This window comes from Cygnus olor, chromosome 10 (genome assembly GCF_009769625.2).
Source record: "Cygnus olor isolate bCygOlo1 chromosome 10, bCygOlo1.pri.v2, whole genome shotgun sequence".
Taxonomy (NCBI): domain Eukaryota; kingdom Metazoa; phylum Chordata; class Aves; order Anseriformes; family Anatidae; genus Cygnus; species Cygnus olor.
This window is the reverse complement of record NC_049178.1, coordinates 17,361,522-17,383,275: the sequence shown is the minus strand read 5'-3', so window position 1 is coordinate 17,383,275 and position 21,754 is coordinate 17,361,522. Positions and strand designations below refer to the sequence as shown.

Sequence of the window (21,754 nt, the reverse complement as noted above, 5' to 3'; positions counted from 1 at the left end):
TTTCTGCATGTGCTGAAAGTTTGCTTCGAATTAGGCCTTTTTAGAATTACGCTGCAAAGAGCATTTCACACACTGGCCCCCTCTGCCAGCATTTACCCGGCACCGATTTTTTGTTCCACACCAAACAATTCCCATTTCTACCAGCAGAACCGTGTTGCACTCTGTGTGTGCCTGCTGCCCCACAGACACAGCGCTCCGTGGGGGCTCTCAAACAAGAGTGGAACCTAATTTCTTGATTAATTGCTGTGCATCAGCTCCAAGTTAGGTACAACTTTGGCAGTTAACCTCACAACCTCCCAATAGCAGTTCTTTGCTAAACTTTCCAAACACGTCTGTCTGTGATAAATCATTTGGTGTTTGCTAACAGGATAGGAGTTTTGGCACCTTCTTTGCACCTCCTGCCCACGTGGGCGAGAGCAGCACATTGCTGGGAGATACCAGAATCCGCTTTCTGACTCGGGGTGGCTGCTCAAGTCAGAGGTTTTAAGAGTTTCTTCATTTCAGTTCTTTCGTCTTTGTACAAATGGCTAAGGAAGGTAACCAAGAAGATGAAATATCCCCCTCTGGAGATTCTTGGCTCAGGTTATAAGAGCTCAAGTACCACCGCCTCGCTGAGCACCTGCACCTCCTCCTTCTCCCTTCCCCAAGCTGCCCTTTTGGGTGCTCTCTTAAAGACCAGCAAATCTTCAACCCTCCAAACCCACGCAAAACAGCTTATGAGAAAGCCATTCCTCCAGCAGTGACACCAAAAAAATCAATCAATAAATAAATAAGTTTGTACGGCCTGTATGAAGGGAGGACGCTCACTTGTGTTTCACATGGAGGCGATGGGAGGAAAGCAGATAAAAATGCTGCAAACATCAGCTGCACTACATTTTAAACACCTGACACAATGTTTTTGCGACCTTGTTCGGTGCGCAAGGCTTCTAGCCTGACCTTGAAGCAGCAGTGTAATGTTAATGAGAGGTGCACACAGAGAGAACAGACCACTTACTAAAGATATTCACTGTAAAAATTAGAGAGCGTGGTTACACCTGTACAAATGGCAGAGCCGCAGCAGCCTCATCACTGCTGCTGAAGCATACGTCTGGAATAATTCCAGTCAAATACCAGAATCAAAATGCACATACGCAAAATGTATGCAGCCTATCTTCAATTAATTAAAACTGATTCTAAGCAGTGTATCTGGAAAAAATCACAAACAAAAACCTCCCTACCCTGCTAAGACTCTCCTTATTTTTCTCTATCTCTCAGGAAGGACTCAACCTACAAAAAAAAAAAAATATCCCCTAACTATTTCTAGAAACATTTCTTACTATGCCAGTTGGCCAACATACTTAAATAACCAACCAACCAACATATTTATTTAACATTCAGCAGATGGACATGATATGAACATCGTGGTTTTCAGTTGTAGTTTTATAACTACTAGATTTTTTCCATGCCAAGATTCAAACAGGTTCAGAAGGTAAACACATCCCTTCGTCTCTTAACTTCTGGCCTACCCGTGTCCACACGCACTAACTTTCAGGGATAAGTAAATGGAATTTGCAAAGTCCCTTCCAGGCTACGCTCGGGGTTGTGCTTCATAGGGGTATGAAGTTTAACTCTGCAATCTTTTCAAAACTACTTTTGTTTGGGAGGTTTTGTTATTCTACAAAGCTGGGGCGAAGTGATGGTGCCTGTGTTTAAGCATAAGTAAAACAGCTGCTACAGACACTTGAAAAAAAAATTAACAACAACATTATAAATGCATTTTTGAAGAAACATTTAAAGTTACTATGCAATAAACTGAACAGAATGTCACAGAATGTCAAACTGGGCACAGTAAAAATAAATGTTATTCCCAAGGAAAATAAAAAGACTGCATATTTATGTAACATTCAGCAGATGGACATGATATTAATACAGGGGTTTTCAGTTGTACTTTTATAGCTACTAGATTTTCTTGCCTAACTTGGCAGCCCAAGGCACCATTTGATTTTTGGATTTGGACAATACTGCAACAGATGTCCAGACCAATAAAATAAATTCCTAAAGGGCTATGCTTAATTTGTGTAATTGATCAATTTTTGTTACATGGGCCTCAGTTCACCAGCATGTAACTGCCTTCCAGATTAGCTCAGCAGTAGGGATTTCATTCCATATGTTACAATGGTTTATTGGCGCTTTTGACGACACTGCTGATTCAGCAGCGTCGGTGGAGACACCTGTTGGCAACAATAATGAAATATAACCGCAGGTACCAGGGTGAAGAGCAGCACAAAAATTTTTGGGTGGCTTGTAAACAACGCTGGGGCACTGATTCCCACACTCAAATGCGTTTTCCCAAAATTACTGGGGAGGGCATCAGCACCTCTCCCATGCCATCAGTGCATCAGGCTCAGAGGTGACTCCGCCTCTTCTATAAAAAGTAATAAGTGCTCTAAAACATAGAGGACAGATAAATGTTGAAAAATGATATCAATAAAAATTTTGTAGTACATTTCCTCTAATACAAAATGTCAGTGATTTACTCCTTCCCAATACAGGTTTAATTGATTCAAATAGCATCGGTAGTAATTAAAATATGGATTCTGAAGCACAACTGTTAGCTCTCATCACTCACCTATTAAACTTGCCATAGATGCTGTGTTAATTATCTTCCCATATCCTTGATTCAGCATAATGCGGCCTGCAGCCTGTGACAGAAATTAAAGGAAAGACCAGTGACCCTTTTTGTGATTGTGCTAATAATGACATGATAATAAATTAGTCTTCACTTTTCAGAAGAGTTTATGTGCTAACACTTTTTTTTAAGCACTTGATATAAAAAATTGGTATAAAAATGGCTGATGCAGGAAAAATCCCCTTGCCATTTCAGACCCTCCTTGCTTTTGCAATATTTTTTAAAAATCACTGATGTTGGGAACGGCCCCCCAAAGCCTTCTGCTTTTCAGGAAATGTCAAATAATCACCCTCCAAAAATGCCTGAGCTTGGACAGCTAGTAAATTACCACCTGCTTTTGAAAATATTGACCGAAGTCTTTAATTGACATAAAACCAATCTTTCAGTAACCCCATGGAAATTAGGATCAATTTTATTGTGATAATTAGTAAAAATAAAAATATATATTTTTTAAAAAGTGGTACTTGTTAAAGTAAATATTATGAAAATCATTGCCCACTTGCAAAACAAACCTGAACAGCATTTCATACTCACCTGGCAGCACAAAAATAACCCTCGTAAATTAACATTAAAAGTTTTGTCCCATTCTTCTAGTGAAGTATCTTCACTTGCAGAGTTCATGTTGATTCCAGCATTGTTGCATGCAATGTCAACTGTGCCCCATCGAGCCACAATCACATCAACAATCCTTTGCACATCCTTGGGTTTGCTTACATCTGCTGCAAGGGCAATGCTTTTAATCCCTGAATTAAAATAAGGGTGATGAAGTCAGTGTGGGAATTCAACAAAAAAAGAATATATTTTTGATTATTTATTAATTCATGTAGATATGCATGTGTAATATATATATATACATATCATATATATGTGCCACCTTAATTCACTGCTCCACAAACTGGAGCAAATTGTGTGTTATTGCAATATATATATATATATATATATATTTTTTTTTTTTTAAGTTGCTAACTAGTGCGAGGTTTGCTTGTTGGTAGCTCACATAAAACCGAGGTGTGAAAGCGGAGTTTGACACTCCAGCAGGACGAAGCTTTGAACACTGCACCATCTTCTGTCCAAACACTCAACTGCAGCTTCCCAGAGCGTGAGCAATTCCAGCGGTTCGCGGGTGCTGGGGACTGTAAAGAGCATCGCTCACTGATGGCTGGCAACAGCTCCAAAACAAGAAAAGCAAAGTATTCCTTCATTTGCTCAAATGCAGATTTTTTTTTATGCCAGACATCAGGTACTACAGGAAGCAAACTAATTTTTCCCCAAAGTGCTCTCTAGATGAAGTACAAAACCAAGCCAGTTTTAGGCAGGAGCTCACTGGGAATACCTGCAGGTGCATGGGTATGGTGGTCACGGTGCCTGCCCTTATTTGCTGCAAATCGCACTGCCAGAGTAACACAAACATTCGAAAGTGAAAAGATTTACTGGATCAGAACTATGCAAAAGTTGTGCTTTTTTTTTTCCTAGAAGAATACAGATATTGACTATTGTTCCGGTGCTGACTTGTAATTAGCTTCATTTAATTTAATATCAAAATCAGCTTTAAATGCCCTTATTAATAAGCAAAAAACAGTGTACCAAGGCACCTGAAGCCAACGGGATTATTCCCAACCTGAAAGTCAAACAAGGCTACACCTGTAAGCCCTATGGTGAACTTTACAGGGAGGGAGCAGCCGCTAGGGCTGGATGTTGGGTGAGCAGTCGGCAAGCAAACAGAGCACGGGCAGGAAGTTACAGCTGCTACTGCTATGTTCTCCACTGGACTGGAGAAAGGTTGTGTGCTACAAGCAGGTCTCCCTAGAAAGGGAAAGAAAAAGAGGGATTTTTATTGCAGAGGGGAAGGGCTGGCTCACCATATGCAGTGCTGATTGTGACCATTTGATCGATACCATATCCATAGCCCAGCCTCTGAGTTGTATCTAAACTCCCAGGTGACACTTCACCTGGTACTGACCTTGTGAGCACACTCAGAAACCTGTTTCCAAAGGACTATGGATGCTGCTGCACCATCCACCTGCACAGCTAGGGTGGAAGTGGATGCACCTCCTCAAAAAACACCCTTAAACCTTTCCTAGGAGAACAGAAGGCTCCCAAATGAAGTCTTGAGATGGAGACTTTTGGAAAAGCAAGGCAAAACAATAAAAGCCCAGTGATGATCTCCCCTCGCTTTCCATGGAGGAGAAAAGGACAGACCCACAAGGCAGCCCCCTATGAAAATGAATGCATGTTCTGCCGCAAGACAAGCCCTCTTGTTTTACCACAGGATTTATACTAAATATGCGGAAAGAATAAGAATAGCCAGACAGCCCCCATTGCTCCTTCTAATTGTTATTGAGACATGCAACACACTTGGAGCTGCTGCAATCTTTCTTATTCAATTTACAGACAAAATGGGTGCAAGCGTGTAACTAATGGTAACAGAATGAGGCTCTTCACCTGCCCTCCAACTCTCACCCGATTTATGGCGTCATCGTATATGATAGTTCATAAAAACAGGACAAAAGGTGCCATGTGTGAGTGTCTAGAGAAGAAGCAGTGAAGGCACGCTCACTTCAAAACAGAGTCCCACACTTGACCTTAATCAATTCAGCTGGTATCTCTGCACTCTGAGAGAGGGAAAATAAGTCCCTTTCTCTCCACTGTCCCCCCAGGCCATCTGTTAAAATAAATTAATTAATTATATAAACTATGGGAAAATAGTTTTAAATTTGTAGAACTAACCAGAAGTAAGAAACGCAAGGCAGGACCCTGCTGCTACATGCATGACAGTACCCATGTACCTCTTCAGGCTTCAGTTTGGTTTTGTGATGATGCTGGAGGTAGTGCTGGAATGAAAGGGGCAGGAGAGGCGCCCCATGGGTCAGTGCTGGAGAGGCACCAATGTGCCGAATCTCTCTGAGCTGCCCCTCTGTAGGTGATGTGCATGCAGCCCCATTGCCATGGGGCTCCGTCTGTGGTCTCTCAGTATAAATGGAAGTAAAACATTGCATATATACAAGAAGATCAGAAGTGACATTGTGGGCAAGGCATTTGCATAGTTTACAGTGAAAATGCACATTTTAAAAATCCCATCAGACTAATTCTTCCCTTAAGGTAGAGGCAGTCATTCCCCCTGAAGACAGATGGGTATGCAGTGGAAGGTAACCCTTAGGATTTTTTGGTTACGTTTCATCATTTTTGGTTCTTCTGTCAAGATCCATTAGCAACTGTTGAAAAAGGTATTCACTCAGGATGTAAAAACAAAGACCCCTGTAGCCAAGGGAGATAATCCCGAGCTGTCTAACAAAGCTAAAACTGAGATCACAGGGTTTCTGATGTTTAAAACCCATCATGAAGTGATGGCACCTTCCCAGAAGACAGCAAAGGGCTCCTTGGTATAAGAAGCAAAGTGGGTTTAAGAAAACTAAGTAAAATGTTTTGAAGAAGTATCTGTATGGGAATGACTTGGGGTACTGTGTTTCCACCTTGGAGTAAGAGATCCACAACCAGAGAGGGGGGAGAAAAATCACAGCTCCTTTGTGCTTATTATCGGAGGAAAAATATGTATTAATACTACAATGATTGCTTTAATTTACTCGTGAATTTTCTGAGAGTAAAGCTAGCTGAACCTTTTTGTCAAAATTTATTTCCAACAGAGTACGTTACTTCTTTGAAGCCAAAATGTTTCATGGAAACATATTGATTTCAACAGAAGTTTTCAAGGGAAAGCTTTGAGGTCCAGGCTAGACTCTCTAGTTACCTCTGGAGAGAAAGAGATTGAAAATCTGACCTTTTCAGATCCTTTCCAAAAATGGGCATTTGGATATAATTCCCTTTCACAAAAGCATTACAAAGTTTGGGTTTTCTTCCAACAAGGAAAGACAGTAAATTTGAAACCTCAAAAAATGTCATGAGATGGAATAGATGTGCCCTGAGCAGCTGCACTGGTCAAGTCGACAAAATATTTGACCTCGAAGGATGAAGACGTGTAAAGACTGAGAAGTGAGATTTTCTTTACTTTAGACTGCAAGAATATTTGCAATGCCTCATGACCCCTCTGACTGCATTTTGTAACCCTACCACCACTGCTGCCTTCTCTGGGCTTGCAACCCACCAGCGAAGGAGCAGAGAGATAGGACAGCCATTGAAGGATGGATGATCAAACTCCTACTGAAAACACCCTGGAGAAAAGTTAAGTTCATTTTCAAACAGACCACTGGCTTCCAAATTCTCATGGCTCTATCAAGTATCCCATTTCTTTCTGAATAGCTCTACTTGATATGCAGGATCTAACTGTAAAAAAATATCCAAAAGGCAAGTTAAGTTGTAAGGCACAGCTATTGTGTGCCAAGACCATATGGCTTCAGTGCATAAGAAAATGAAAAGCTTCAGGGAAGGAGGTACCGGATGACTCAAGAATTTGTAATAGGAGCTGGAGACTCTCTATTCTGGGTCATTATTAGGGATCAGATCAGCAATCAGAGCTTTAACCACTGCACTGATACTCAGTGTAACGTGTCTTTTGCTTACCAGAGCTGGCAGTGTACAGACTGGGACTTTTTGTTTAAAAGGTTCTCTGAGAGGCTCAGGATGGTACAAAACCAGGAATGAACCATTCCTTGCCCCTTCCCCAGGAAGCTGTTAGAGGCAGAACGATGGAAATACAGATGAAATACACTTGCAGGGGCTGGTTCTGCTGGAAAATATGGTTTCCGATGGTGCAAACACACTTTGCACAAATATGTTTCCATTTATGAGTGTTTCCATTTATGAAAGAAGTTTTACATTGGCTAAAGCAGAGTGGAGACTGCAGGTTTCAGCGGGCAGATCATCCGGTGGTGATCAATCCCTTCCTGAAACCAGAGTGGACACAAATTCTGGTGTCTGCATCCATATGGGACTATGAACATTTCCTCGGTACAGCTCCATCCTTAGAGGCAATGAAGTACTGAACTTTGAAGAAGGGTTGGCTGTAATATCACAAAAGGAATTATAAAATGAGTAACACTTCCTTTCTTTTCTCATTAAAATTATACTTCCAGTTTTCTTTCTCCTCTTTACAATTGCAGTTTAGCATGACTCTAGGGGGAAATTCAATTTTATGTTACTTTTTGTGTCTTTACTGCTAAAATAGAAGTGGCTTGCAGAGGATTTTACCTCTTATTTGGGATTTTAGTTATTATGTCTACTAGTATTTTGTTCCTATATCTGACCCCATATGCATGTTTGAAAGAACCGTGGACGGAGGTTTTCAAAAAGGACTGCCTCAATTTGAGGGCACACTAAGAGGCTTATGCTGACAGTAACTTTATCCTGTTCTTCCACGGTGGTTAGGCTCGTGCTTACCTTTGAGGCTGAGCTCATGTGCCACTGCTTCTGCCTTCTCAAGGACCAGGTCCACAACAGCTACTTTGGCACCAGCTTCGCCCAGCGCGTGAGCAAAGGCTCTCCCAATTCCCTGCCCTCCACCAGTGACGTAGGCCACCTTGTCATCCAGACGCAGCCGGTCAAGGATGCGGCGCTTGTTATAACCCCAGAAGATGTCGTCCCTCAACACTTCTTTCTAAAACAAAGACACACACATTTCACAGCAAGGTGCAAAGCTCAGTAGCAGAACAGCTGTGACAGGCTCTGCCTGCGAGGATGAGGTGGGAGCATGCACAGGGATCCATGTCTTCTTGACCCATTATTTAATGCAAAAACCTAACTAATTCAAGCCAAAACACGTCCTTATCCCCACTGATATTAGTCTGAACAGGAGCACTAAGGTGCTAGGCAATGGAGCAGGAGGGCTAGGGTCTGGGGAGATGCACCAACCACTCCATGTACACGAGAGTAGGGCACAGTACTTCCTGACCTGGCTTCCCATGGGAGGTGGGTGAGGTACGACCTCTCAGAAGATAACCGGTTAAGTCTTCCAGCTATTTCACCCCCAGAGCCAAATCCTGCCCTCAGATTCAGCTGCCTCTAGGATGAAGGAGGCTAAGACAAGTTTCCAAAGGCAGGATTTGGCTCAAGTGGAGTGCAGTCAAAATATCCTCACAAGGCTGGTGCGCAAATAAAGATATCAGCCAATAACTTAAACCAAGCTGTCATCTGATCAGCTGCCATACATCATTTCCCCCTGACTGGAATTAAAATGGAAAATACAAGATGTTTAAAATATTGGATTTGAAATGCCAGGAATTACCAGTGGATGTAGATTTGGGAGCACTCAAACTGCAAAATAATCAAGACGTTTGAGTCTGGCTTTGCAGAACTGGGCCGTTACAATTCCAGGTGGGAATTTCGTTATAGCTGGATGATGCCCACTACATAAAATGGAGTTCCTACAGAAAAGATAAAATCACCATCTTTTCCACAGGAGAGGCTAAATCTAAGGCCATGAAAATAGAGCATGGGAGGGCATCATGTGCTGCCTTTGGACAAAAAAGCTACTTCAAAAACACCACGTTGCCTTGTGGTGGCCCCAGCTGCATCTGCCCACACTCTCCTGCAATAGGAAGGACTGGAGAGCAGCAGGCACAGACACCAGGCAAGCAGCACACGTGGTTAGCACAGCATCAGTGTGGCTGCCCCAACAGACTTTGCTAGGAATAGGTGTTTCATAGCTTTAGTGTAGCCCTGCACTAGTGCAGCTCACCCCTGTCACGCCCTAAGCTGGTAACTCCATGCTGCATGGCACCAAAGGCATGCAGAGCATGAGTTTGGGCCCTCACCACCAAAACCTGAACATGGTTTTCTACTTCATTGTCATCTGCAGAGCCAAATTTTTTTCCCAGAGATATTCACAGAAAGAAAATACACACCTTTGTTTCAATCACTGCATCTGGAGGTGCAGGGCTCCTTCGAATGATGCTCAGTCCATTTTGCACAGGTAAAATTATCTGCAAACATAATGCATACACACAGTTCTCAACTGCTTTGTACTTCACCCAAATTCCACTGCTGTTAAGGAGAGACCTTCCTTCCTCAGGCCACGGTAGTTTTTCTCCTGCTCTATTCTTTAGCTGAAATTCCTTCCAACCCAAATATGTCAGGCATCCATATTTGCTCACATTCTTCTTCCAAATTCCTGGCTTCCACAAATGCCAGGAAAAAAATGCAATTTTGTCTCTCCATTTTCTAAATCAGTGCCAGCTGCTGAGGTTTCTGGGTTTCCACTGCCTAGCTAATGCTGTCAGGCAGATATTCTAGTCTCATTCTTGGAGCTCAGCAAACCATAACAGCTACACTTTGGTGTTCCTTAGCACTCTCTGGAACATCTTTCCTGCACCTCTAGGTGAATTTCAGTGAGTTTTGTCACCTGCCTCTTGATACCATCATCACACTTCAGTGAAAGATTCACTCAGTGCTGGAGGTTCAATGCCAATGTCAAACCATTAAAATATTAGATACGGAAACAATGGGCTATTTACATGCATTAAATAGCTGACGGTAATATTCAGGGCATGGAAAGTCATTGTCAGTCTTTCCCTCTTCCAAAAAAAAAAAAAAAAAAAGTTGTTGCTCTTGGTACTGACAGCTGTGTTGAGGATAGAGTAAATGGAGGAGCACAGGAGGTGCCTCTAGAGGCTGTCTGACCTGCAGATGGACAAGGACCTCGAGCCTATGAGGCACATAGCAAAATCCCCTGGGCACAAGCCCCAAGCCCCTGTGCCACATCCTAAGAGGGCAGTGGCAGACCTCAACTGTCCCAGTGTGGGACTGATCCAGTGGCACAGGCAGGCAGAGATCCGGCCATCCTCGCTGGCTCCCTCCCAGCCACAGCAGGCCCTCTGGCAGCCCAACACAGCTGAGACACGAGAGCAAGCTTTGCAGGCAAAGCCTTGTCTAGTTGTCTGGTTTCATCTTGAAAACCACAGCATATTGTTTATGCATCCTACTACAAGAACTCTGTCTCCTGCTGGAGTAGGACTTTGTTGACTCTTGTTGTGCTGGTGGTGCCCTACAGCCCCCAAAGGCTTTACAGCAGTGGCGGTTCCTTGGTTGTGCCGTAGAGCTGATTATTCACACCTAAGTGCTCCACTTTTATCTCGCCTTTAACACCGTTGATGATGTAGACAGAGAGTAGGGACCTTTGCTGAACATAGAAGCTCACATAGAGAGATCAAGTAAGGTGAATTATAATAAAACTTGAGTTCTTTTTAGGTCCCTTGGATAATAGCACCAACAAAAGAAACATTTTGAAGAGCACGTTGCAAAACCCACAGATACGGTAACACAGGTACCTTAACCAATTGCATTGCACTAACCTGCTCAACACGAGGATCTGAATTAATCACTGTATTTAATTTTCTGACAGCTAGTACATTTTCCTCAGATATGTTCTCCAGGTAGACTTGTCCTTTCATGAGTGTATTCTCTACACAGATCACTCCATCCATTCTCAGCAAGTGGTTATCCATGACAAAGCTGTAGTAGTTAACAGCACTCCTTTGATCAGCATCAATAAAGACCATATCAAAGTGCTCATCCTCAGCATGTAATGCCTGGGAAAAAATGATATTGGAGAAAACACTAATTATTTACCTGCAGTTTGAAAGCCCTGCCATTAAAATGTCCTTTATATAAGAACTCAAATCAGACGAACCCTGCTCTTTTAAAATAACATAGCTAGAATTACTTCTGGAGATGTTGAGAGTTTTCCATGCTTCGCAAACAATTCTTCAGCAACCCTGGTGCCCAAACCTCTGAACCTCTCAAAGACAATCGGGATACAAAAGAGGACTGCTCATCACAGCCTGTGGTGCTGGGAGGCACAGCAGAAACACCTGCACATCCAGAGTCAAAGGGGATCGAACCATCAAGGCAAGGGAGAGGACTCGCATCAAACCCTGCGGCAGCCGAACTGCTGCAATGAGCTCTCTCTTCTCACACGAGTAACTATCAACAAACCAAAGAGTGGCAATTGTAACAGCCTTTGGGGAAAAGAGGCAGAAGGCTGATCCTGGGAATTGCAGACTGGCAAGTCCCACTTCAGTAGCAGGCGAATGGTTGAAATCCCAATTAATAACAGAATTATAAAGCACATAAAAGAATGGGTCACGATAGAGATAAAGCAGCACAGCTCCTGTGAAGGAAAATTATGTTTCTTTAATCTAAAAAAATGCTTTGGATGGCTCAGCAACAGTGGATAAAAGAGAACTGGCTGCTATCATCTAATTGGATTTTCAGAAATGTGGCACACCTTCCCTCCAAGCAGGCTGCTGATGATAATGTATAAAAGTGTTGATGGATGACCAGATGGGAGCCTTTACAGCCTTCTCCTGTGGCAGTTAATGCACTCGCTGCCCAAGAGGCTGCTATGGAATATTTCAGATTCCATCTGGGACTATTTAACTGCATCTGTGTGCGTTGCAATGAAACAACGGCTCATCCACCTATCTCAGGCAAGCATAAATGCTTTCAAGTCTTGGCATTTCAAGTGAAAAGAGAAACAATTATGTTTTCCAGAACTCACTGTTTCTACCACAACTTTTAACAGCACTTCTTGCGTCCAGATTTCCCTTTTGTGTTTGGAGACATTGTGCACAATGAGTGATGAGCGATCCCCTGAGATGTATGAGAGAAAGCATCAATAACAAATGGCAACGGAATATATGAAAAACTAATTTGCTTTCAGGAGTGAGGCTGATGGCTCCCAAACAGAGATTTCAGGAGCCTTTCTGAAGCAGAGAGCACATCATTCAGACGAGGAAATAGCAGGAATTGGATCAGTCAAGCTGTGAGTTATTCTATTGTGCAAACTGGTGTCATTGTGGGCTTGCTGGTGGTTAAGAAATTAAGCCTGCCTGAGATCCTGGATAGACACGCTTAACTGCAGATGCTTGATAGCACAGAAGCTCTGCCAAAAGCATTCATGAGTCCATATTTAGGACATTTTTTGCTACAACAGTATGTTGAAAGAATGCCTTAAGGCCATATATACGCTGGTTTATAATAAATGTAGCAAAAGCCGGGACACCTGATTTCCTAGGATTCATCTTTTCATCTCATGACTGGTAAGAATATTTTGCCCTTGTTCCCTCTTGGGCTGTGCTGGCAGAAAGCAGCAGGAACATTTTTGCTGCTGGGGAAGAGCATCTTATACCAAGTTGCTGCAATTCACCCAGTCGGCCCCATGTAGCTACTTCAGGAAGGGTCAGAAGATGGATGCGAGGAGGAGGAGTCCGTCAGGAAGAGAGATTAGAGGTCTCGTTCTCCAGAGAGAAGAGCCAAAGCCAAAGCCAAGCAATTACCATGACTTATCACTACTTTCTGACTTGTAACCTTCCTGGGCGGAGGAGATAGGGGGCAGATATTCAGAAGCAGATGTGGCCATCTCCGAACATATGTTACTGCTGCTCTGTGGTATGGCTCCCTAATGAAAAAGAATCTCGCTTTTATGCATCAACTTCATTAGGTCCATATGGAGTTGTGCAGCTCTTTGGATATTATTAGTTGGACTTCTCGTTTCAGCCCTCTTTCCGTACCATCTACCTGCTGACAGCTTATCTCCTTCTTATCTAACTTCTAATCTAATCTAATCTAATCTAATACAGAGAACCACCTTTCAGCTTCCCGGCTTTCAGCCCAGGAGGGTGCCTGTGCTCTGCGTGCACCCAGCACGAGCCTGTGCTGTCCTTGCACTGCCCGTGTGTGCAAGGGCACCGTCTGGAAGGTGTTTCTCTTTGGCCAGTCCATCAAGTAAGGAATGGCCAGCCACGAGGGTCACTTGGGCACCTTTCATTGCTCTGTCAAGCCCTTTGAAGGCTCCTACCCTGCTTACTTCCCTTGTGCTTTGCAGAGCTTCACAAGACATTGCTAGGAGCTGTGATAGTCTGGCGGTGGGATTTAGGTGTCTAAATGTAGGCAAATAGGTCTATTTTAGCTCCCCACAGATCCTACTTCATATTCCCCAACTGCGTATAGAAAAGTCAGATGTCTTAGGGGTAGCTGAAGCAGTACTAGGCACCTATAAGGAATGCCTGAATCACTCCCTTGGAGTCCATACTGCCATCATTCGAGCTTCATGTTTCCACAGGAGGCATGCCTCATTGCCTGCACCCTCTGCTGCACCAAGGAAAAGAGTGAAAAAAGGGAAGAAGCCACCCTACCGACAGCTCTGGCTGCAGAGCTCACTGCTGGAAATACCAGCAGAGATGACCAGAGAGCAGGAGAGCTCACTGCCATCCCTCTGAAAAATGGATGAGGGGGTTTACGAGGGACTGCCCACCCTCTTCTTCCCCGTGTGACTGAGCAGACTGGGCCTGGCCCTACCTGGGACCTCACAGCACGTTAGAGATGCCTGTCCTTTGCTAGGAGAGAGGCAGAGCCCAAAGGTCTCCAACTGTGAGGAAAGCTGAGATCCAGAAGGAAATAATCTGCTTGCAAAATATCCTGCTGAAACTAATTTCCTGAATGTTTACAGTGCAATCCCTGCTCCTTGCTACAGAGGCATCATAGGCAGTAACAGATGGCAATGAGAAGTTCTTAACGCAGAGCAAACTTGGCTAAAATTGATGCTTTTGCTTGCAGTGAGTCATTAACATCCTTTTTGGTTGGAAAAAAAACAACATCAACAACAAAACAACCTTGTAGCACTGCATTGCATGGCAGAGATGTCCCAAAAGCAAGGAGGACACAGCAACACTGCTGATAGTTACAGCAAAAGACCAGGGAGAGGACATCCTGAATAAAAACATGAATGAATCTTCTGCCAGAGCTCAAAGAAAACCTGATTGCAGTCCTGATCAGAGGCAACACTCTCTCATAAGGCATATACAAACTCAATCAGAAAAAAAAAAAAAAGACTGTCCAGTTTCTTTGAAATGGATCATACAGTCAGCGTATTTGTAATAAAGATGTACTCAAAACTTATTACCTTCCCTATGCCTTGTTCTTGACCTAAATGTAATAGCAATCCATCCTTAGGGTACACAGAATACATGAAAAAGTACAGCTTCCTTTTAAAACACCATTAGAATATTTTACTGTATGTGGACATACACTCTTGTTACTCCTAAACGCTATTCTATTGAGTACAGTTTATATTCACCGGCAAAGCTAAATCTCTAGGGAAGCTAGAGAGGGAATGCAATTTCTAGTAATAACAGCTCACAACAGTGAATACTATCCACTTATCCCCACAATTTCCAGCTATTTTGGACTCCTTTCTGAATTAACCTTTCATATCAAAAGGAGCAATTCTGCACACTAGAGACTCCGACACAATTTCATGCATAATTTATTCACTCAGTTCAACATTAAACGCAGAGTCCTTGACTTTGTCAAGGTGGATTCTGTTGGCAGACTTCACAAGCAGCAAAACAGGAGAAATGAGATCTGCAGCTCAACCTCTTCACCTATTCTGTCTGGTGAAAGGAGGGAAAAAAGAAAAAAGAAACCCCCAGCATGCTTACACAATGACCCGCAATCAGCAGAATCCGCTGCAAACACAGTGTTATTTTTTGCGTTGTGTTTTTTATTTTAAAATGGAAGGATCGAAATCACGGATGGGAATAATTTCCTGGTAGTTTACATTCCCTGTGGTCTCAGGCCTGCATCCATTGTTCAAAGTCCTCTGGGAATTAGAGGAAGCACTTGGTGCAGGATCAGGCCTGTTGCTAACAGCTGATGCAGGGCAAGGCGTGTTACTCAGGCACAGCACAACAGACTTCAGATTTAAGGAGCTTGTTTGGAAAGGATTTTAAACGCTGTGGCCCAGCACACGTTCAAAAGGTAGCTAATGCCCCCTGAAAGCACCTGTATCAGAGTCTGGACCCAAGGAGAGGCTCCCCTCAACTCCATATTTCAAAAGATGATGTCAAGATTACTGTGGTCTTTGGGCACAGAGACATGTGCCATGGAGTGCGTGAGCTACATCCTTTGGCAGGGACCTCTCTTAGCTTGTGCAATGCCTCCCCCACACTCAGGAAAGGTTTTTTTTTTTTCCATCATGTCCTTAGGTACCAAACGAACCCCATTCTGTATCTGAGCTCTGCAGCTCCTCTCTGGTATTTGGCTTCCTTTGGCTGCCCAAAATCCCAGATGTTTTGCAGCTGGCTCTGATCTGGGACAAGAGACAGGGAAATTGGCCAGCCCTGCACATTAATGCAGAGGAGCTGTGAGAGGCTTCAGAAACCCTGGTCAGGGTGCACCTGTGGCCTGCTCGCACTGCTCTCCCCTAACTCACAGCCCTGAAGATCCACAGTGGTGGGTGGAGGAGCCAGAGCCACAGGGGTGCCACAATGACCCCACTGCCTGAGGCACATTTTTGTGCCTTAAAATCACCGGTGTGACAAGGCAAATACTCTGCTCCCAGGAGCCTGCGCTGTTGCAAAGATTTGAGGAAAAGCAGAAAATCTCACCGTGCTCTTCAGCAACCCTTACCCATCTCTGCTCTACACCAGCCTGCTTGCAGACAACGAGGGACAGATATATGGTTATTTTCCACCTCCTCCATGAAGCTGAGCTGGAAGAGCTCAGCTGTGCTAGCCCCAGCCCATCTCCCACCTGACAGACTCATCCCCCTGCATTTCAGCATGCCCACATGGAAATGCAGGAAGCCTACTGGGTCTCCAGCCTGAGCTGGTCTTCTCTAGGAGAGAAAAGGCAGTGCACTTGTTCACAGCCTGAGCTTCTTCCATGCGCTCCCATAAGGCTGGCCCTGCTCCAGCTGGGCAAACCCCAGTGACCCAAGCATGCCAGGGCACCAGAGAGGCCACCAAATGTGTCCCTTCATCATTTACAGTCATTGTGGCCAGAGAGCCAGAGGCCCAGTATGACAGTCCTGAGTGTCCCAAGCAAAATACCTGTCAGGTCGAGCAACACAGCTCAGAGGCCAGTGCAGAAATCCTGCCACAGAGACCTGCCCCCAGTGCAGGTGTCTCACCCACTGAACACGAGCATCTCCATTCCCTTCAGCTCCAAGAGCTATTCCAAGCCCCGAGTACCTGCAGAACTGGGGTCAGGATGTGCCTTCGCTTTGCAATCCGAGGATATAAAATCAATTGCGACATTCTGTGTTAAGGATTTAATTTTCACGTCTTTGCTCCCTTCTTTAATCTCTACACAGCATGTACTCTGTCTGCCTCTAGATATTTTAATTCAGTCACAGTAAGTCAGTTGCACAGAATGGGCACTAGAGAGCAACAGCAATTCAATTAATTTCACACCCACTGCAGGGAGCTGGGATTTTAAATGCTGCACATTGCAGGTGATCTGTAACGTTTCGTTTATTCATATACTTGGCACAGCTCTTTGTTTCTTTCTTACCAAACTTGGAGGTCATGGAAGCCAGAGTTTAGAAAGCTCCTGGCCATTTCATTTTAGAAACAAATATGGTACCTGTTAATGCAAACAAAATTACAATCGAGCTCACACTGACACTTCCAGATTGAAGATGGAATTGGATCAAATTGGTTTGCATTAATAATAGAAAGACTACGCGTTTAATGAACCTGGCATGGGCATCTCCTCTTAGCATGCTGGACCTGCAGCAGTATCATGGACATCCATAAACCGGAATTAAACATGAAACTCCTCTAGCTGCTGGCAACCATAAGCTTCTCTTGTTCTTGGGACAAAATTGCTGGTCAGAATGAAACAAATTTAGCTGATGTGTTTGCACATCTGAAGCTGATCACATTGCTCTGGAAGTGAAAAGCCCAGAGTCTAATTCCCTGCAGTATTGCCAATGGGGCAAAACAGTGCCAGGCTGTGGGTGAACTGCAGACTTCTGCAGAGCTTTTCCAATTCTTGTGGACATCGGGAGAAATCTGTCCTTCCCAAGGCAGGTCCTGCATGGCACAGATACATCCAGGCAGCTTGCTATGTTTGGAATTAGAGACCCTCATCCAAAAACTCCCCAAGTCCAGTAAAACTCTGCCTTTGTAGCGTACTGACCTAAATTTAGAGCTCATGATTCCTCTGATAAAAAAGCTTCAGTATTTTAGTTAAGAAGGAAAATAGCTATTTTGTGTGACAGAGCTGTCCCATCACAAATTATCATGAATAAGAATTAACTACTGTACAAGAGTGTGTTCACATATTTGCGAGCAAACTAGGGTCACCATCCAGCATTTTGTGGGCAGGAAATAGGACAGACTCTATCTGCCCAAAACTCTTTAATCTGCTCTGAACAAGAGCTCCCAGACTCCCCTTCCAAGTGACTTTACCTCCAAAGTGTCAGCTATCGGTCCTACTCGCATGCTTATCTTTTTGCCATCTGAGGAATAATCAAATGCTTCTTGGCTGTTCACTCCGAGATACGGCACTTCTGCACATGCAAAGATTTTGCCATCATCTGGCAATTCTTCTGCGACAGCAAGGATACTGTAACCTTTAAGCTTGCCAATTAATAAAATCTTCCTGGCTCTGATCATATGAATAAACATCTCAAAAATTTGGCCTGTTAAAAGACAAGAACAAAAATTTAAAAATAAATCCATAAGAAAGACTGTACTTTGTTCACAATGAAAATTAGATGTACCTTTTAAGTGATCATTAAAAAAAAAAAAATCACACCTTAAAACACTTTCAAATAAGGGTTTAACAACAGAATCTGACAAAATTTCATCTAAAATCCAGCTAAAAGACAACAGAATAGAGGGACTGGTTTGAAATGTAGAACCTTTATCATCAATGCTGCTATTGTTCAAGTGCTTGTTAAATAGTGCTTGAAATATTGCATATTTTAACATTCCCCCCATATGAAAATGGCTTTAAGATGTCTCCATATTCTTTCTGGAACCTGGTTTAAAAAAATCACTACATTACCTTGCATTTGCTCTTAGAGTCATTATCCCTAGACAGCACCATCATTTAAGAAATTTATCATCAGTGGTGTCCTTCGAACAATGTATTAGTGTAATACATTATAAGAGTACTTCACTGCGATGATATATTACTCAAAAGATGGGAACATCTGGGAAGAATGAATCTAGGAATAGATTTAGTATAATAAGCTTTATATTGGAATCCAGGGCTAAGTATTGCTACTTAAAAAGGTACAGTGCTTGGCCGCAGACCACCTCCATTGCTAAAGCACGTAACCCCTACCAGGCAGCACCAAAACATAACCCACACAGTTTCCCCCTTCCTGCAGTGAAGAGAAGGATTTCGTTGCTGCTCTGTAAGGGATGGGGCCAGTACCATGAATTAGAGGGACAAAGAACACAAAGTACACACAACCGTGTGCGTGAGCATGTGTGCACAGGCACAAAGGCATGGGATGGGGAAGTACAAAATTCATGCAAAATGAGAATTCATGCAAGAAGATCCCATCTCTCTTTTAAAATAATTTTGCACATCTTCTGAGTATTTCCACAGCATTCATCCTATCCCCACTAAGACGGACTAGCGTATGATGAACCTCATTTACAACAATCCAGCGCAATTTTATCATTTTGTTTGACCAACTTGCCATTCAAACAGCTAGAAGTGTGCTCTTGCTGCAGCCCAGCTCCAGTTTTGGTTCCTCCGGCATCCCCTGAGTCATGGCCAGGTGACATTTTTCTGGAAAAAGGAAGAAATTTCAACATTATGGGGACAACCAAAATCTGAATATCTCACAGAAAAAACAGCAACAAAGAGGAAAGTCCTGGAAAAAGTATCCCTGTGCATGAACATAAAAATCAGCCCAGAGGCATCATAAATATCACTGAATTACAATCCTAGGAGCCCCTGGATTAGCAATAAGCAAAAGCAGCCTGGCCATGGCCCCCAGCTCCTGGGCCCATCTTGGTGCTGGCAGATGCACCAGCCACAGGGGCTTGGCAAGAAGAGGCTGTGGGGCCAAGGACGAGTGTTCCCCACTGTTCACACACAAATCTTTCCATTTCCAGTTGGTCCAAAGCAGGAGTCCATTTGCTGTTTCAGAGTAAACAGCTCCAGCTTCCCTGGCTGTTTTTTGTTTGGTTTTGTGTTTTTTTTCCAACAACGACAAAGAAGTGTTCATTGCAGAATGGGGCTAGAGATGAAAATCTTGAATTTTCTGCAAGACAAAAATAAAAAAAAAAAACCTCTTTCCTCCCAAACTGCCAAGAAAAGCATGGTACCTCCAGATGCTATTTCACAGCACCCAAGCCTGAGACAAGTCTGGCTGAAGTGAGATGTTGCTTATTACAGGGGGAAATAAATAGATGACTGGAAGAAGTCCATAGCCTCCAGACAGATTAGATCACCGTATCCGAAGAAAGTAACCACCAGAAATGGCTGGTGATAGTTCTGCAGGCCGGAATTTAGAGTCGTTTGAGCTTTTTTTTTGCTCTCCCTCTTCTCCCCCCACCACTCACCAGTAAAATGAGAAAGAATTCATAACCCGTGTCAGCCACATTCAGATAATCCAAGACTTAAAGAGTAGAACATTTCATATAACCTCTTTTCTGCCCCTCACAAATGCTTTAACAACTTTAATAAGATAATGTATAGCTATTATCATACAGCAAGCGTAAGTCAAACAACTATCAGCTATTATTTCAGCAACAGAACGAATGCTCAGCCTCCCCGTACTCCACAGCCTGGAACAGTTTACACATTGTCAATTTGAGACAGAACTGGCTTTTTCCACATATCAAAATGTACACTGATAAATGGGGATTGTTTAGCAGACCCCACAAGGCTGGGTAATATACTGTAACAAAAAAAAAAAAAAAAGAATAATGAGGGTATCAGTTGGACTTCTGAATTAATGATACCTTAAATTAGTTTAATTAATTAGCTTAGTTACCAGAGTAATTTAGTTAGCAGATTAATTAATGTTTGTTGAGCACTTGGAGATAAAAGCTGCATTTAAAGGCCGTTTTTATAGGGTGGATCCAGAGGTCCTGATGCAGGTTTCCTTCATCCTTTTATCCCAGCACCGGTTCGACCCAGGGGTTCAATCTCCGAGATTTCCAGCCAGCCCCGTGTGGAGGCTGGCTTGCTTATTTTCCCAAGAATTCGGTGCAACACAGACGTCGCCACAGTTAGCACTCGTCTGGTGAAACACCTCACAAAATGTAGAGCTAGACTTTTTGTTCACACCTCCTCTCCTCCAGGCCTTGGGTGCCCTCAGACACACACGCCCGTGTGTGCACCAGTATATATATATATATATTTAGGTGCCGGCAGCTCTCACTCCTCTGCCTTCCTCCGTCCCCCACAATGTGGCACATCCTGAGCAGGCGGGCTAGGAACGCGTCCGTGCGATCACAGGAGAAAAGCACGAGGTTTCAGAAGGGATCCGTACCTCTTTGAAGCTGCCATCGCATCCGGGTAAGTGTCTAGCCCAACGGCAACATCAAGAGCTTTCTGTAAGTAATTCTTGAGCCGTGCGGGAACACGAGAGTCATTGAGGGCTATTTCTTGGGCTTTGAGAAGGTTCTCAGCAATGAGCCCAGCTGGTGTTTCTGAAATGGGAAAAGAAAAATAGAGCAATGATTTCATAACTTTTCAAATAAGCAGAAATTTAGACATCCCCCCCCAATGCTTTTTTTTTTTTTTCATGCAAATACAGGTTTTTGAGGGAATATGAAAACAATCATGGGATTTTTTCAAACTGAGAAAACATAAATACTTCTAATTCATTTCTCTCTTCTGCATTCTCCCCTTTGTCCCCACTGCTGATCCTCTTCTGAGAGGAAACAAGTATTTCAAAAACACAAGTTTTTCATTTCTGAGGCACTGAGACAAACGTCGAACAGGGAACAGCTGCACATGAAACCAGCTCCTCCAGGTTATGTTTTTCTTGGAGAACTCGTGGCACTTCTCAGACTGCCCTTGCAGAAGCACCAGCACCTGCCAGGCCAGGGCACCTCCAGCTTGGCAGGAAGGAGGGAGCGCCGCTCCCGCGTGCCAAGGGGGTGCCCGCGCCTGCTGTGCACGGGATCTGAAGAACAACCTGTGGTGCTCATGCCCAAAATAAAATTACACCTGTCCTATGGCAGACGAACTGACAAATACCCAAACAAAAGTTTCTAGTGCCCAATCCATAATGGCGTGAAATCAAGATACTCTACAACAAATTATTTTATGTAGGTGATGTAGGAAACACCCTGGCAGGAAAGCAACCTCTTAACCCTCTTGCCTTCAACCTTCCACAGCAGCTCGTGGCGGGCACACCACACCCTGAACCTT

The 21,754-nt window shown here is 43.6% G+C and overlaps 1 protein-coding gene across 2 annotated transcripts in view; it reads right to left on the bottom strand.

Moving 5' to 3' along the window:
- LOC121075355 overlaps positions 1-21,754 on the bottom strand; it is a 35,228-nt gene that overhangs the window by 8,064 nt on the left and 5,410 nt on the right. For both annotated transcript variants that reach the window (XM_040568480.1, XM_040568481.1), the window contains 8 exons: positions 20,868-21,027; positions 19,062-19,153; positions 17,815-18,047; positions 10,909-11,145; positions 9,463-9,540; positions 8,000-8,216; positions 3,203-3,411; positions 2,609-2,681 (listed from right to left, as the gene is read on the bottom strand). In XM_040568480.1, the coding sequence (XP_040424414.1) occupies positions 2,609-2,681; positions 3,203-3,411; positions 8,000-8,216; positions 9,463-9,540; positions 10,909-11,145; positions 17,815-18,047; positions 19,062-19,153; positions 20,868-21,027 (1,299 nt within the window). The remainder of the gene's footprint in view (positions 1-2,608; positions 2,682-3,202; positions 3,412-7,999; positions 8,217-9,462; positions 9,541-10,908; positions 11,146-17,814; positions 18,048-19,061; positions 19,154-20,867; positions 21,028-21,754) is intronic.